At 39.7% G+C, this 17,038-nt stretch overlaps 1 protein-coding gene across 1 annotated transcript; it reads right to left on the bottom strand.

The window, feature by feature from the left end:
- Positions 1-2,197: 2,197 nt before the first annotated feature.
- On the bottom strand, positions 2,198-9,046 carry LOC124673546 (syn-copalyl diphosphate synthase-like). The gene is made up of 13 exons (XM_047209606.1): positions 8,975-9,046; positions 8,548-8,863; positions 8,274-8,460; positions 7,875-8,089; positions 7,377-7,497; positions 7,184-7,296; positions 6,879-7,105; positions 4,527-4,642; positions 3,901-3,999; positions 3,570-3,812; positions 3,365-3,467; positions 2,501-2,692; positions 2,198-2,416 (listed from the first exon to the last, which is right to left on the bottom strand). Exons 1-13 carry the CDS (start codon positions 9,044-9,046, stop codon positions 2,198-2,200), a joined length of 2,223 nt encoding a protein of 740 aa, XP_047065562.1.
- Positions 9,047-17,038: the final 7,992 nt, after the last annotated feature.

Raw genomic sequence — 17,038 nt, 5'->3', positions numbered from 1 at the left:
CATGAGCAGCTCGGCGAGGGAAGTGTTAGTAAAAAGCCATTTGTCAGGGCATACCCACTTACTTAATGAGCTGTGTCAGGTTGTCGAAGAAACTCTATAAGAAAATCACAAGCTGTGTTGCACGGTTTTGGTGGGGAGGAGATGAGAAAAAGAGGAAAATTCATTGGAGGAAATGGGAGAAAATTGCGATCCCTAAATCGGATGGTGGCATGGGTTTTAAGGATTTTGAGCTATTCAACCAAGCTATGTTGGCTAAACAAGCATGTAGGCTAATGGATAGGCCAGAGTCTTTGTGCGAGTTATCCGAGGCAAGTACTTCCATGACAAGGACTTCGTGATGGCAACAAGAAAACCCAACAGTTCACATATATGGAAAGCTATTTTGTACCTCCATTAAGATCTGGGATGATCCCTGGATTCCTTCACATATTAAGAAAACACCCGTGGTAAGATTACCTGACTCCTAGGTGATTAAGGTGAATGAGTTGCTATGTCCTGATTCAGGCCAATGGAACATGGAGAAGATAAATGAGAACTTTGTTGAACCTGACATTTCGGCTATATGCTCCATCCCGTTTGGCCGCTTCATGGATGATGTATGGGCATGGGATCCTGAGAAGAGTGGAAACTTTACTACCAGGTCATGCTACAGATTGCTTGCGACCCAAAATATTGATCCACCTCAAGAATCCTCATCTGGAGACCGGGCAGGTCGTCTTTGGCGATTGCTCTGGAAGATGTCGGTGCCGCCCAAGGTGAGGTTGTTTTGGTGGAGGGTAGGAAATGGCTTCATTCCATGTCACCAAATACTCAAATACAGACATATGGACGAGATCTCTATTTGCAAATCATGTGGGGCTGAAGAATCCATATTCCATGCCTTCTTTGAATGTACATGGGCACCCTTATTCTATTGACTTCTAATCAACACAACTATATTTAAAATAAAAATAAGCTGTAAATTAAAAATATGTGCGTCGACAAGGTGATTCCATTCTGACTATCGGTTTCAAGTTTTGTTTGGTGTAAATCTCCAATTTTGCGTTCTTGTTTAAATCGTTTGTGACAAAATTTTATCAAATTTATCGCACATGCTTCACTGTTTAAAATTTTCTTTTACCAGTAACTTCACCTCTCCGTTTCGCACACTTCTCGTGTTGTAAATTTTTTGTTTCGACATACGTAAACGAATATATCTGCAACTCGCTAGTATAATATAACTTGTGTACATATGTGCGGCATGTCATGGTGGTGTTTCTGCGCACCATTGTGGTAGGCCTTGTGCGCGGCTTTGTAGACGGTGGTGTGGTGCTGGTTGTAGTTGTGAGAGGTGTCTTACACGTAGGCATTGTAACCGCCTTGGCCACCGTCGGCGACATCGATATGGTGGTATTTCCGCGCGCCGGCGTGGTGTTGGTTGTAGTGAGTGGTGTCTTAAACATAGTCAGAGTACCCTGCTCCCAGAGCTGTAGAAGGTCGTGGAGGTGCTCATGGATGTGTCCATCTTTGTTGTGATCCACTCGCTGCACCAGCGGCGCTCGCTGGGCCTCCCGTCGTTGCCGGTGGTCCGCTTGCTCCCTTCCGACCCACGTTGCGTGCTCACCGCCGACCTGCGCAAACCTTGAGAAACTTTTGAAGACCAAGTTCAATGCTGACGATGAGGTGTGGCGGGCGCAACGAAAGGCAGCGATCATGCTGACACAGTTCACGACGATTTCCACTCCGTCGAATTCCGCGTGCTAACGGCGAGCTCACAGGTGGAGCTCGTGCATTGGCGGCTACTCCCAGTGCCGGCCACCGTTACTTAGTTCAAGTGTGGTGGTGTGAGGTAAGCTCACCATGTGAACAAGTGGCGAGACTCAGCTTGAGTAGAGAGGCAACCAAACTCTCATGTGAGCGATCAAACGCAATGCACAACATTTTGTTTTGGGTCACACGCTACATCCGTGACTCCCAGCGCCTTTCCCCGAGAGCCCTAAAAAGGCTACGACCTATCAATCGCGCCCTTAGTTCTTGTTGGCACCATGCACCTCAATTAATACAGCGGGCCATCTGTGGATTCTCCCCGTCACAAAATTATAATCATGATACAGCAATAAGCAATTCAATACCATAGAGAAGCATGTCTCGATACACACCAACTGATGGGCTTTTAGGGAACTTGAACGTCAGAGATATAGGGAGAAGTAGATGGCTTCTAAATTACATCTTCGAATATCACCTTGGAGATGTGGCTATCAACTGTTTCAGGAGAGCAGTGTGCGACATAGTAGAAGCTCTTAACTACGTCGAGAAATGTGTGCCTAGTGGGTTCACTTATACCACCGTCACCCTTAAGAACACATCGTGCCAGCTCTTTCATCTCCAGATCTACTTGATGATTGGAGTCCCCAGCATTCTCCGTACTTTGCCGATCCTGATTATTTGATAGTTTCTTTTCATAAATATATAGCTCATTCACAGAAAACTCAAGACACTATATACATGCAGAAGCCCGAACCTGAGCTTTTGCGCAAACTTTCCGGCAGATTGAAGAGGTTAGGTGCTCAAGCCAAGAATACTTGTAAAGCTCCAGTTTCTGGTCGGTCAAGCAACCATGCCTTCCGGAGCATATCTCAATTGCGCGAACCAACAGTAGTGCTGCATTCCCTTGACAGTCCCGGCTAGTCCAGGTCACGATCCACTGCTTCCACTGCAATTGTAAAACGAACATGGATAAAATACTAGAATTAGCTATCAGCCTGCCAAAAGAAGATAGAAAGAGCTAGAAAATCCCACAACAATAAAAAACATTGGACCTTTGATTTCTAATTAAACAATTTTCTCCAATGCTTTTAACTTAAAAATGCCGAAACATAGACTTCCACTTAATCATTATACTAGATCTAAGTATCTCCGCCATCCTAATTCACTTAATTGCATGCATGTGTCAATAGAATTAAAGATCTGAAGTTCCAATGAATTATTGCAAAAGAGAAACATCTTTGTGAAACCATATTTTCATGTAAATACGTTACATAATTTCATACTACCTCCATTCCATAAAATAAAGCATATTAATTCAGTTAAAAGTCAACGCTTTCTATGCTTGACTAAGTTTAGACACGAAAATATAAACACTTACAATGTGAAATCTATATCAGTAGGTTCAGCATAAAAGTATTTTCTTATAGTGTATTTATCTAGTATAAGTATTAATTTTTTTGCGGGGGTAATTTTTTTTTTGTGTATATATGTTTAGTCAAACTTAGAATACATGAATTTTGACTAAACATATACACCTTGTTTTCTGGAATGGAGGATAAGAAAGAGGTAAAGATCTATGCTAGTATGGGTGTAAGGTTGTTCATGGCATTTTACGTACGGATTCACAAAGGTTGTCAGAGGACGCATCGTCAAACGAAAGGAAGCTGATATGCTCATGAAGTGCATGTAGTAGGCTGCTTTCCGCTGAACCCTTCGCTCCGCTGCAAGTGTTAGTTACATGGAACTTCTGGAGATCAGATTTCAGAAGATTACAAGCATATCTCCTTTCTCTTTCTCTCTCTCTCTAAGTGCAGCAAACGAACCTTTCTATGTTGTTGCAACGGTCGCCGGTTAGTTTACTAACGAAGCCTTCCCTGGTGCTGTCTGGAGAAGTACTACGTCGGAAGTGCGAGGAGACGGCCTCGGCGAGCACAGCTGTGCGAGCCCATCCTAGGCGCTCCGTTGCTCGGTTTGGCTCGAAGATGCTGGATGCAGCTAAGAAGTAAGCTTGCAACACACTCTTTGGAGACACACCATACATTTCAAGGTTTTTCCACTTGGACCACCTGCACTTGTACGTTATGAAAATTGGAGTCAAGTTAGGGGGAGGCATAATAAGATTAAACTGGACGAGAGGAGAGACTCGATAATCACTTTTTTATGCCATGCAATTCAAGTCGGCACATTCTTTGGAAACTGCTGAAATCAGCTTTAGCTGCCTGGAGTAATATGTCGTTGTTGATAAGATACATCCTGCAAAATATGTTTGAAACATCTAGTAAGGTATGTTAGAGTGCACTGCTCTATCTTGTCACACACCAGTATATGCATTTACCAACCCAAAAAACACTGGAGCCCACAATTAAATTAGGCCCCCAATAGGGCGCTGCATTTAAAGACACGACCCAAGGATAATTTCCACTTGGCACGTTGAAAATGCAAAGTCGCCATCCCGGCTGTCCTTGGAAAAATCGGCCAGCTGGTGTGGCGTTGCCCCTGGTGCGCGCACGCCTACTAACGTGAGCGTGTTATAAATTTCGTTAAAATCCTAATACCAAACAAAATCTAAAAAGAAGTCTTATTCTTATGGGTAAAGCTTGTCTCACTTATCTAGTGGCATGCTTCTTCATAACCAAGCAAAACACAACAAAAGTTCGTCTCACCTTATAAGTTGGGTTTCTATATATTTATTATCCGATGTGGCACTAAACCATATAAAGTATATATTTGATTTGTAAATCAATCAACTTTGACACATATGATATCTTTGGAAGACTTGCCTGTAGAGGACCTTTGCGATCCATACATCATTGCTGCCACCATATTGCTCTAGATACATCCTTGTCTCGATGCGTGGCAAACTAGCTTTCCAGGGCATGTCTAGAGCGTATCCGACCTGCTCGGTTTTTTACAAAAAAGATACCACAACCATGAATGCTGATACTTTTATTTTGGTTATGTGCACTTTCTAATGCAGACACCAGGACCATATGAGTGGGTTATCTACAATTATATATCTATCAAAGATCATTTTCATACTTAGTCCCATCAAGATTTTGTAGACTAGTGCCGCGCAAATATATTAACACAGCCCTGGCAATACCCGTTGCATGCCAAAATGGCACACACACGTAACACGCCATTACTAGTATGTTAGTCGCATCCTCTATTAACCACATTCCACTAGTGGTTCTATTTATAGTGGTATGTTCGTGTAAGTAACACACCCCTAATTGTAGTGTAGACTTGAATATAAAATGAAATGTGTAGTGTAGCGTAGAATTCATTGTGCAATGTAGCCTGAAATTTGCAGGTATTCAAAATGAGTGCCAACATTTTGGCAAAAACGTTGATTAATTGACTTCCATTTCATTTAATTTGTAGCACTCAATGTCCAATATTTAGTAATGGCCATGCCAATTTTTGTGGTCAATTCTAATAAGTAGTTTTGCTTATTTGTTAACATTTTTGGACATGGTGCCGCACGTGGTGTGAACTAGAAGGGAAAGAAGTCATGGGAGGAAATCAGTGGAAAGGGAAAGAAGTGTTGGTATGGCACATGCGAAACACCAGAGATGGAAGCGCGGTATGACCACTTTGCGCTTCAAGAGTTCGGAAAATTGACGGAGCTCAACTTACCCGAGGGCAAAGACGCCACAATATACCCTTGCGTCGGAAAAGTTCTGGATAGACACCAAGCCAGAGGAGAAGGAGCACCGTTAGGCCGAGGCACAGATCTATAATCCCTTGGTGTCGCATATCATCAAGAACGAGCCAAGTGTGCCAGAGTACACAACTCGGTGTTCAATCCCCACAAACATAGGCTCATCGGTGCACAAAGAGGATGACCATGAGAGTGACGACATTTACTGGGACGAGATCTAGGATGGGACCGACGAGGAGGCCGACCCACAGTAAAAGAAGGATGGCTAGCTAGATGGGGAGGAAGCTAAGTAGATATGCTTAAGATATCATAGTTTAATTTTATAATGAACTACTAGAGAGTCTAAAAATATGCAATAATCTACTAGAGTTTGTAAATTATGAACTGAACTTCTAGAGTGTCTAAATTCTTTGAAACTGTGTTCTATTAGTTTTTGATTGTGATGTCTGTGTAATTTGTTAACACTAATGCTGCAAAAAGACCACGCGTGCACCAACTGCCAACTGTGGCTATACAAGTGCAAATATTAGTAGATTTTCATAAATCTTCCTCGGAGCTTTCTAACTAGGATGGTATTTATGTTTTAATTAAACATGTTTTGCCTGATTTGTTCATAGTTGCGTCCAAAAAAAAATTTAATTGAATTGTTTTCTTTTATTGTTTCTAAATCCATCCCCTTGTAGGGCATGGAAGGATTTCCTGGACCATGTCAACATTTTCATTGATCACCACATCACATTAGAGATGAACCTGCTCTAGATGATGAAGAATGGGGGCTTCAGGTTCACATCACGAACGAGGCAGACCAAACGTTTTTCGGTTACTCTTGTCAGAGAGACCTTGCACATGCCTATAAGATGGAAACTAGGAGAAGATGCACGCTCTATCTCAACCATGGTGATGACGACATCTAGGTGTTTACAAGTACCACGACGACTTGGACGCTTCTGACGATGACCGCGAACCCCAAAGGTGATGACAACATCATTGTGTATTAAAACAACTAGCTAGAGGAGGACTCTAACAAGTTAGTAATATGATAGTTGTCGAATATGTTATATGCTACTAGTCTTACTTTTAGTTGTTGAACATGTTATATGCCACTAGTCATACTATGTTAGTTGTTGAACATGTTAATTGCTATTATTGGTGTTGTTATATGACATTAGTGTTATTGTTACTAGAAATTAGTCAAACACAACAACAATTTTTTTATTACTATAATGGTGTGTCCCTATAGTGGCATGCCACCAATATTTCTATTACTGGTGACGTGGGACAAACATGCCATTAATATGTTTTTAACTAGTGGTGTGGATCCAACACGCCACTAAAAATTTATACTAATGGTTCTGTATTAGTGTTGTGACACCATTACGCCACTAATAACAATTTTTTCCATGTCACTATTATGAATTTTCCTTACTAGTGCTTGCCCGAGTATATAGGTCGTGATGACATTTGGTACCTCTCCGGACAAGTCTTTGGCAATGAGCCATTTGTCTTTTAAGTTGTGGGAGTCTCGCCTATCATGAAGGAACTGATGGCTAAAGATTTCCGCCCGTTGGAGATCATCCTCGCCTGGGAAGGCGACTTGGCAAGCACGGTAAAGGCTGAACGCACATGTCAAAGATTTATTCGACTCCCTTGCAAAGCAAAAAAACTCTCCATCCATTTCAAATTGCTTCAACGCACCTGCATTAAGATGTAATCACAAAAATCAAGCTTCTGAACTCGTAGGAAACTAGACTCTTGCTCACTAAAAAAACTCACGTGGAGAGACATGGTAACCATGCAGACGGAGGAGACGAAACCCCATGGCAGTGTCATCGATATCACGAAATGGAACATCACTCGTACAAAACAATCCCTTGTCACTCCAATACCTGTTAAAAGCTCGATACTGAAGGAAGCATGACAATAATATAGGTAAAACATATATATTATTAAAACTCCCATCTCATACCTGTAGACGTATTCTAAGCATTCCTTAATTTCACTTGTAAAGTATGTTGATATGCCCAGCCGCACTAACCGGTCCACTAACCATAAGTGCTCGAAGAGATCAATTGGATAGAAAGTAGGTGCTGTAAGGGAAATGATGAATCAACATCAGTAGGATGCCAAAAAACATGATGATGCAGGTAATAACTCAATCATAGAGGTTCATAATAATATAAGGCATTCCATTTATACGTGAAGTTTTCTTAAAGCAACTTATACGTAAAGTTTAGCAACATAAAAAACTACTAACAATATTGTGTGTTTGTTCTTTTACTCATACTTTGGGATATTTTTTGTGAATTTCAATTGCGTACAAATGGTTGGGATCAATTGGGTCATTAGATAAAATTATGATGCCCAATATGATTTGTTGGATCTAAATAGTACATTCCATGAAAAACGATACATAATGTAGCATTGTGACATACTAATCGACATGTATAAGAAGAGTATTCTTTACCTCCACCGTTAAACTTTTTGATGATTCCGTCAAGAAACTCAAGGCATTTATTGTCGCCAGTTTGCATAAGAGCATAAGCGGTGGATGCAGGACATGACATAATTGAGCCATCAGGACACCTGAGCTTAAGTATTCTTTTCCAATCCACGTCTTGCATTCCCTCAAGACTGAAAAGTAAACTTGTGTGTGCATTGTGCAATAAATCTTTAGGAATCCTACAAATGGGTCAACCAGTCAATGTTGTATCCCACACTATGTTTCAATGCATGATTTTTCATTGAAGAATTACAAATTTGTTAATTTTTGAAAGTTCACAATCAGTGCATTGTTTCTAGAGAATCTTATGGTCTCACTGATATAAATTTTGTCTGTATAATCAACTGTAATATGTTTGTGCACCTTGCTAGCTTTTGGTCTCTTTTGGCAAATACACCTCGAAGGGCATACTCATCACAATGCACATCCAGACCTAAGTCAACCGCCATCTCTAATAGTCGCGGAAAGATTATCTCAAAACCACCTAACATCCAGTCGTCTAATTCCTCGTTCTCTAGCCTCCACCAATTTTCTCGAATAAAAGACAAACCTACAATGAGTAGTTGATTTCCTTAGGATGAAACTCCAAGATATTTTTTACCGAAGAACTGCAATGGTTATAAATAGTTACATTTACCTGTTTCTTGCTCGTCCTCGTGGATGTTCCATGACTTCAGTGCGATAATACAGGCTAAGGTATTGATCATTCGGTCTTGGACCAAGAAGAAGGCCTCGTCGCCCCATGAACCATCTGACAGTTGATTTTGAATTATCCAGTGGATACTAGAGGGAAATTGTGGGCTGTCTCCGTCCATGTTTTTTACAATAGCAACCCACGCCGTATCATATGCTGAAATGCTGATCTCACCATCCCCTATTGATCTCATCATTGATCTGATGTCATTGATCAGTTGTGGCATTTTCTTTTTTTCATCCTTTTGGGAGATTTCGTCCTGGATATTTATATTGATATCCAGAGCTATATTATTATATGTGACACAAATAATTGTGTAACCTCATACAAATCCTGCATCCACTTGCCATAGGATATAATTTATACGCACCTTTTTTCCATCTACCTCTAAAACAACTTGTTTGATAGATGCTTCCAGTGCCTCTTCATTTGATACCTTCATTATCCACCCTATAAGTCCAGAAATATTGAGTGATCTTTACTATTATATTCGAGTTGGTCGTACGTCATACAACGCGTTTGGTGAAGGAGATTGGGAACATCCTAACCGTTCGATCTAAGTCAATGCCTCCGCTGAAAATCCATCCGTTCGATCTATTTCCCACCATAAATTACCCCTCTTTCCCATTATTATCGCTAATCACGATATAAATTGTAATCAATGCAGACTTATTGTTAAAATGACTTATTGTTAGAATGGTAGGTCATTCTCAAAAATACCACAATCAAGAAATAAATCTTTACTATTCCTTCCCAGTCATCGCTTATTGTACAGATTTATTGCTATATCAGTAGAAGGCCACAATCAAGGAATAGGTCAGGCATGTCCCGGTACCAAATATTTACGTCTAACACCAATTAGGCAATCACGTCCGTTTTGATAGCATCAGCGTCGCCTCTGCGTCCAAGATTTGTTCGTGCTCGGTGCGCTCGTCAACATCGCCCACGCCGCCGCCGCTTGCGACTCCATGACCCCCGCGCTCAGCCCCCTCGCGGACTCGCTACTGCACGAGCAGCACCAGTACGCGCAGCTCATGAGATACTCGATCGACGTGGGCTGCTGATGAATTTAGCATCGTGTCCTTCATGGAGTTATTTGCACAATGCTTAATCGATTTGATCTGGTCTGTTCTGCTCGTAATGAGCTCAACGCACGGTCCTCACTTCCAAGGATTTCACGAGTAGGTAAGCAGAGCACATCATTCAGACTATACTGCCTTCCCCCATTTTCTTGTTCTAAATCTCTACTTCACATTGCAGAATTTCCCATTCTACTATTGTGTTCAAGATATGTACACACCAAGAGGTACCTTTTCCAGGGCATTAGGTTACTTTCATTTTTTCATTGCTATCATTGATTTGGATAAGTTTGATTTGTTAGCATTTTTTATATATAATACCCTGATGTAGAAACATTCTTCTGTTTCAATTCTTTAATCCTCTCTCGGCACAAATGGTTTTAGCTGTCGATATTTTATTTGGTTGCAGATTAATCAGTTTACAAAGCAAATTGATTAAGAAAAATAATGGTAGGAGTACTAGCACAAATTTAGCATTGAAGCTCTTAGTTTCTTTTCCGAGTCGCTCTAAATTACTCAGCTATATAGTATGTGTGATAAGAAACTGAAGGTGGGTGAAACAAATCAATACGAGAGTTAGATCCTCTTCAGTGCCAGACACCAGTACTTGGTAGAGAAGAGCAGCAACACATGTGGCACTGTTGCCGTGATTTAAAACATGGACTTCCATTGATAATTATGCCAACTTGTATACGTAGTTCTGTTATTGCAGCTTTGTATAGGTACCATGACATTAAAAATTTAGATGAGAATTGAAGCAATATATCACTTGCCGTGTCATTTATTTTTCTTGTTCAAATATCGGTGAGTTTCTATATCTCTCTTATGTGTATTGTTTGTGTCGGCTGCAAAGCTTGCATCAAGAAGTGGGTTCTCTTATGTAAATATCCTTATTTTTTCTCCATATTCTTTCAGAATTTTATCTCGTCGTGCATGAACTGAACTATTGGTTGTCTTTCCTTTTCAGTAAGTAACTCTGCGAAGTATGTGTGCAGAAAGATAGGTAACTGAAGCTTTCTTATGTTTTGTTGTTGTTGCTTGTGTTAATTTATTCATGTATAGTTGATTATCTTTTAGTGAAATTAATATGTTTATATTTCTTGTGGTAAGCCTCACCCGTTTGTTTGATGAATTTTGCACGTATGGTAGATCGCTAACTACTTTATAAACTAGAATATGTATGCCCCAGTGGAACGCAGTAGCATTTGCTGTTAGATGTGTTTTAACTTCTAGATTCAATATGGAAGCCATTTTACAGCAGATCTAAGTAACTTATATTGGCTTCCACTACTATCACGCATACCTGCTGATATTCTTTACAGTGAGCTTGGTCATATATTTTAGCAGCGGCACACCTATAAAAATCAATTCTCCAGCTGTGAGGTCGTAGCTTGTAGGAGAGAGGTAAATACATGAACACATGAGACGGAAAGATAGGAAGCCAAGCAAGCAGCATATAATGTTTTAATTTCTGCTGATAAATTTCACTGATATTAGCATCATTACTGCAGTTCGTCATTTTGATGGTGCTTAAAATTAGAGCTGCTACTTACATTTTTTCCCCTGGATTACCGAAAAACTTCAATGTTTAATGTAAAATTCTAAGTATATTATAGTTCACTGGATAGCACTATGGCAATTAGTGGACCATTACCTATATAGAGGATTCTCTTACAGAACAAGTTGTTCACTTTCCAGGGGGTTCCTTGGATCTGCTCCTTCATGATTAGTTTTAGGAAGAGCACCATGAGCCAGCAGTGTATATGGCATATTGTCGGAAGGTCAGTTGTATACCCCTAGCAGTAGTAATGCAGTATTTTCTGTAAGGAAAAGTTTCTCTTCTCTTCATGTTTGCTATGAATTAGAGAGTTTTTGATATTGACCATTCTAATGGCGGCGACCTGTGTACCTGTTTACTAATTAATTAATTTGATAATGTTTTGTATATAAACAGTATGTCGAGAGCAACAAAACTAAATTTAGTTAATATCGTGATTTTTTTTTCTTCGAGGATCACATATTAATATCGTGAAAATTTTGCCTTCGAGGCTCACATACATTTCCTAAAGAAGTTTAGGTATTAAGCAAATATCCCCCGAAACTCTATTTTCTGAATAAAAATACTGAAAACCTATGTTGATCCCCATTATTTTCTTATGGAGAGTAAAAATACGATGCTTCGTTTGTGTAGAACCAGTTGCATCTTAGAGTGGAGTATGCTCAAGGTGCTTCACTTTTGTTTTTTGCATGTAGATGTCAGATTGGGAGTGTCAGGAAAAAGCTACAATGTTGTGTAGGAAAAATAAGCATTAGCACCACGCCTTTAGTTGGCCAATTTGTTAGATTTTCTATAACTGATCCAAATAGACATCTGATATTATATTTTTCATCAAATTGTTGGCAATTTCATAAAGAACATAAATATGTTAGAAACAGAACTTATAAAATGGAATATCTCAGAAATGATTGTGTATCTGATTTATGTAACTTGTTTATTAACTGTTCCCCTAAAGTCCCACTGGTGTATGTATTACCTACTGCATCATGTCCTGTGCTTCTACATAGATATTTTAATTTTTCAACAGCAGAAACTCTGTTCGGTCTGATGGCCGCACTCAGCTTTAATTTAGGGTTCACTAGATTCGGTTGTACACCATTTTCTTTGATGACGTTTGCAAATTATGTACTCCATCCGATCCAAATTTGAACTAAACCCCAACACTTATTATGGATCAGAGGGAGTAGTAATTACTCAAAAGGCTTGCGTTTTGTTCTTTTTGGATTGTATGAAAACAATTTGACAGCTTTCTACCTCTTGAATGATTGGAGCCCAGATTTGTAGCTCTATTTCTCAGGTCAACCTGCGGTTGTGTGGCACATAATATGCTCTACCGTTGATGGAGGATCGGTGCAGTGCAGTTAACCCCGCTGGTGATTCGTGATCTTCCTTCAATTGATCATAGCACATGGCAGCATCATTAACACTATGCGACGATGGCCTAGAACACACTCCAATTTGCGTTGAAAGAACTTCCAGTTGTCAAGAAGTTGTGGTACCGCCTAGAGAAGGCCATGCAATGCTATTCTCACTCGGCGCCCACAAGTTTAATTCTGCTAATTTTTTCGAGGTGCTCAAACTGATGATTGGTGAGCAGTTCTTTTGTTTCCTGTACCACTCAATTCAAGAATTAGATAATTGGGGAAGATTTGGTAGCACGTTAGGTTCCTTCTCTTGACTGACTTGGAATTCATATGCCAAATGTTTAGTTGTGACGTACTGTTTCAAATTTTCTCAAATATATCCTATTCTATTGATCTGGTATAGTGTCAAGATAGGAGCAGAAAAACAAGAAAGACAAGCTATTTAGTAAGATCTTATAAAGTTTTGGCTTATATTAGTATGTTGGTGCATGAATCTTTGGGCTTCAGAACAAAAGATATATGCCATTTAATTTTTATTTTATTTTCAGACACAATGCCTTATCTACTAGCAACTTCAAATTCATGGACAATGGAAAGCTGGTAATCTACTACTACATCAAGTGTCATGTTGGAGTATAGGGGACTATGGAGTATTGTGGTTGCGATGTTGGAGTGAGTTTGACTATGTAAAAAAATGACGATATGAAAAAACCGATGTTAGGTGGCAACACAAAGATATTTAACTAGATATATTCTACCAACCCGTTGCAACGCACGGGCATTTAACTAGTGTATGTAACATGTGAATGTGGTCTTTGATAAATTTTTAAAAGTGTGTGCGAGTAGTGGTCAGGTCAATCAAGAATAAATCCAAAAATTAGTTTAATTATTATTCACATGATGTCATAAAACAATATGCCACTACAAGAATATTTTTCCAACTAGAGTGAACCATTCTTTCTTAGCTATAACTCACTTGAATTTGAAAAAACTTGGTTACAATCACTTACAACTTTATTTTCGGAAAAAGGATAAATCAGTCTCTGTATCGATTAATGCACACAACCTTTATTATAGTAACAAACATCGAACCTTGGTCAGTTTGTATTTATACTAGTAGGATAGATAAATCACGATATATTCCAACGGTCCTAGAGTCAGCCGGGCTCCTAAAGTAACCCTCGGTGGACCAAGAACTACCAAAATCGTGACTACAAATTTCTTTGTGCAAGTGCAGGCTGCGTACATGGGTCGCACATTAGCAATCACTACAGAAATAAGGAAAAAACAAAATCTAATGATGGACCACCGGACGAAAAAGGAAAAGAAGCGGATCACTATTTACATTGATGATGGTGGAAGATAGGCACTCCCTGTCACACACACGTACACCCGCACACATACGTACATAACTTACCCCTTGTCTACTAAACACTGGGACGTGTATATTCAGTATTGATGAACTTGTCAGATAGTGTAAGAAACACACAAATACGTGATGGTTCACAGTATAGTTGGAATTGTTGAACATATTTTCCATTTTAGCGGAACATATAAAAACCAATGATTTTACTTCTTTCGATATGCATTTTTCTGGAGGTGAACTTTATTCCTGATTACTGGTTCATGCCAAAAATTTCAAGGGTTTGAACCCCCTCTTTGTATCAACAATTCTGGGCTATTAAGTGTCACAGGTCACTAAGGGTATGTATAATGGTAAAGGCATGCCTGCCCTTACCCCGCCACATCATTTAGAGAAGAGAATAGATATAAGTCATACAATACATTATCTCTTACAACCATCCCTAACGGTTAATTGTTATTAACTAATTTTTTTGAAGGAAATTATTTTGCTAAGGGAAGACATGTGGTACGATGGAGAAATATAGCTTCCTTTATTTTCGAACAGATGATCCCTTAGCTAAGGGAAGAAAATCTTCTCTCTTTATTCTCTCTCCTCTAACTAAGCAAAAATCCGATATGAAACCTCTAAGAGAAGGCTGTTGTCACCACATTGTACGTGCTCTAACAGAGACAAAGAACATCACAAAAAAAAATTATGACTGATGTATATTCGCTAGGCCAAGGGCTTCCATTAATTATACACACTATTTGAACCTTCTCCAAACATTTAGATTTGAATTTGTGTGGTTTGTTTACCCATATCAAGTATTCTTTGGGGTGAACAGTATTCCAAGTTGCTGATCGGTTACCGTAAATCTTGGGAGAGAAAAAAAAGAACTGATCAAAACTAATGGTGAATAAAATTTAGATAAGGTGAATCAAAATTTAGTATAGGAATAGGAGTTCACTAAGTTAGACAAAAAAGTGAAAACAAATCCCAACATGCGAACATAATTTTAAAAGATGTGCGGGCGATAGGGATAACTGAAAGTACCACATGGATCTAGATCACATCATGGGTGTTGCTCCTCAAATTATTACTCATTTAGGAAAGAAAAAAAACATACTTCCTGTGTGTCCAGAATTACCCTGCACTCTAGATTTGATCAAAGTTAAACTTTTCAGTGTTTAACAAAGCATGTAGATAAAAACATCAACATTTGTAACAATGAATATATATATATATATATATATATATATATATATATATAATAAGCACATGCATTTTATGATGATTCTACTAATATTTGCTACGTATTGTAAATGTTGATATTTTTTTACATAATTAGGCAAAGTTTACTAAATTTTATTTTGACCAAATCTAGAATGTAGGGTAGTTATGAACATAGGGGGTATTAGATATAAGGAGAGTGGTATGATAACTGAAGGAAAAGCCAAAAGCAGTGTGCAAGAAAGGTTATTGAAGCACCCAGGTTTGAAGCATAACTGACATATTTGTGTAGCACTGCCGGTGCATTTACCTAAAGCCAAAATTTAGATAGCCTTGGGCCAAGTATAACCAAATAGAGCACACTGTCTTATGTGTAACTGTATCTTGCAATTTCAATGATCAAATAGCTAGCTAGCTAGCATATGTTCACCTTTACTTAATACTTACCTATATAAAAGTTGTGTTCACCTAATGGCTTTGTTAATCGGGGAGTGACGCCTTGGTTGAATAGAAAGCTAGCAATCATTAAAACAAACAACTTAGACTTAAGAGATAGATTATATCTTACCATGTCGTCGATTTCCCACTTGGGGTTGGTACATGAACTTTTGTCGCCATTGCTTTGTTGTCGGCCGGAGCAAGGGAAAATGGAGAAGTGACATCTGCATCGCTTCTTGTCACTCTTCTTTCTTTCCTTTGCTGGTAACAAAATATGTCATTAGCTGCTAAGCACCATCGATTGTATTTATAGACACGGGTGGATCCAGAGTATTAGCCATGGGGGGCAAATGCCCCCACTCAATTTTTTTTTGTGTCTTTGTAGATTTTGATCCTGGGTCCACCCCTGTTTATAGAAGAATTTCCTTTCCACGTGTGTGTTACGTACGATCTCCTATTTTGCGTGTGTCTACATCGATGCCACGTCACAAACGCTTATATTTTTGGAATCATGGGTGTATGTTCAAACCGTCTATACGAAAGAAAATACAAGAATTTAAATTTAAATATCACAGTTAAATCCCTATATCAATATAACAAGCAGTACTTTAATGGCACTACGGACGCATACAACCTCAAAAAGAACAAGCTAAATAAGGAAAGTTCAGCTATAATGATTTATTCCTTGTTGCGGCGGTACAAACACCACTCAGACAACACATGAAATCCAAATTCTTCAAAAACGACACCTCCAAAAAGAAAACAGTGCACAAGCCTGTGTTATCGTTTCCAGAAACAAAATAGTGCACAAGCACCATCATCGCCCAAAGAGGGAAAGCATCAAGCATATCTTCATATTGGTGTGAGATGAACCCCATGATCCTACCTTTATTAGGAAGATAGCCAGGCCCCCTCGCCGCCGGCTGACCCCCATTGGTGGAAGAGGAGGCAAGCCAACTCGAACTTTACCCGCCGGCCCGCTGGTCCGCCTCGAGCTAGCACTACGGGAAAAAACGTCGCTGCCGTGCGGCGAGACATTGCCGTGTGCGATTCGCACGGCAAAGAAATCTTTGCCGGCCGACGCAAAAAAATACGCACGGCAAAGAAAAATCGCACGGCAAAGAATGACTAAACGCACGGCAAAGAAAAATCGCACGGCAAAGAATGACTAAACGCACGGCAAAGAAATGTGCACGGCAAAGAGGAAGCAAAGTACACGGCAAAACCAGATGACACGGCAGAGTCAAATAACTGCGCACGGCAAAGTGAAGCCGCTCGGCAAAGACACCTTTGCCGAGTGCGCAGATGGTTTGCACGGCAAAGACCATGGGCCATGTGCTTGTTTAGTACACAGCAAAAGCTCTGCGTCGTGATTGGTTGAACCGGAATCCCGCGGATCGTGCTTCGGCGCCGTTGATTC

Source organism: Lolium rigidum, chromosome 7 (genome assembly GCF_022539505.1).
Source record: "Lolium rigidum isolate FL_2022 chromosome 7, APGP_CSIRO_Lrig_0.1, whole genome shotgun sequence".
NCBI classification, from domain to species: domain Eukaryota; kingdom Viridiplantae; phylum Streptophyta; class Magnoliopsida; order Poales; family Poaceae; genus Lolium; species Lolium rigidum.
Note: the sequence above shows the minus strand (reverse complement) of the source record. Positions and strands in the feature narration are given on the sequence as shown.

Bases quoted from the DNA above. Each gene is read 5' to 3' on its own strand.
- LOC124673546 (XM_047209606.1), bottom strand. From the start codon at position 9,046: ATGAAGGTATCAAATGAAGAGGCACTGGAAGCATCTATCAAACAAGTT. The intron at 7,498-7,874 runs GTAAAGAATACT...TTTCCCTTACAG, and splicing joins CAAAAAGTTTAACGGTGGAG to CACCTACTTTCTATCCAATT. The intron at 2,417-2,500 runs GTTCGGGCTTCT...TCAAATAATCAG, and splicing joins AAGTTTGCGCAAAAGCTCAG to GATCGGCAAAGTACGGAGAA.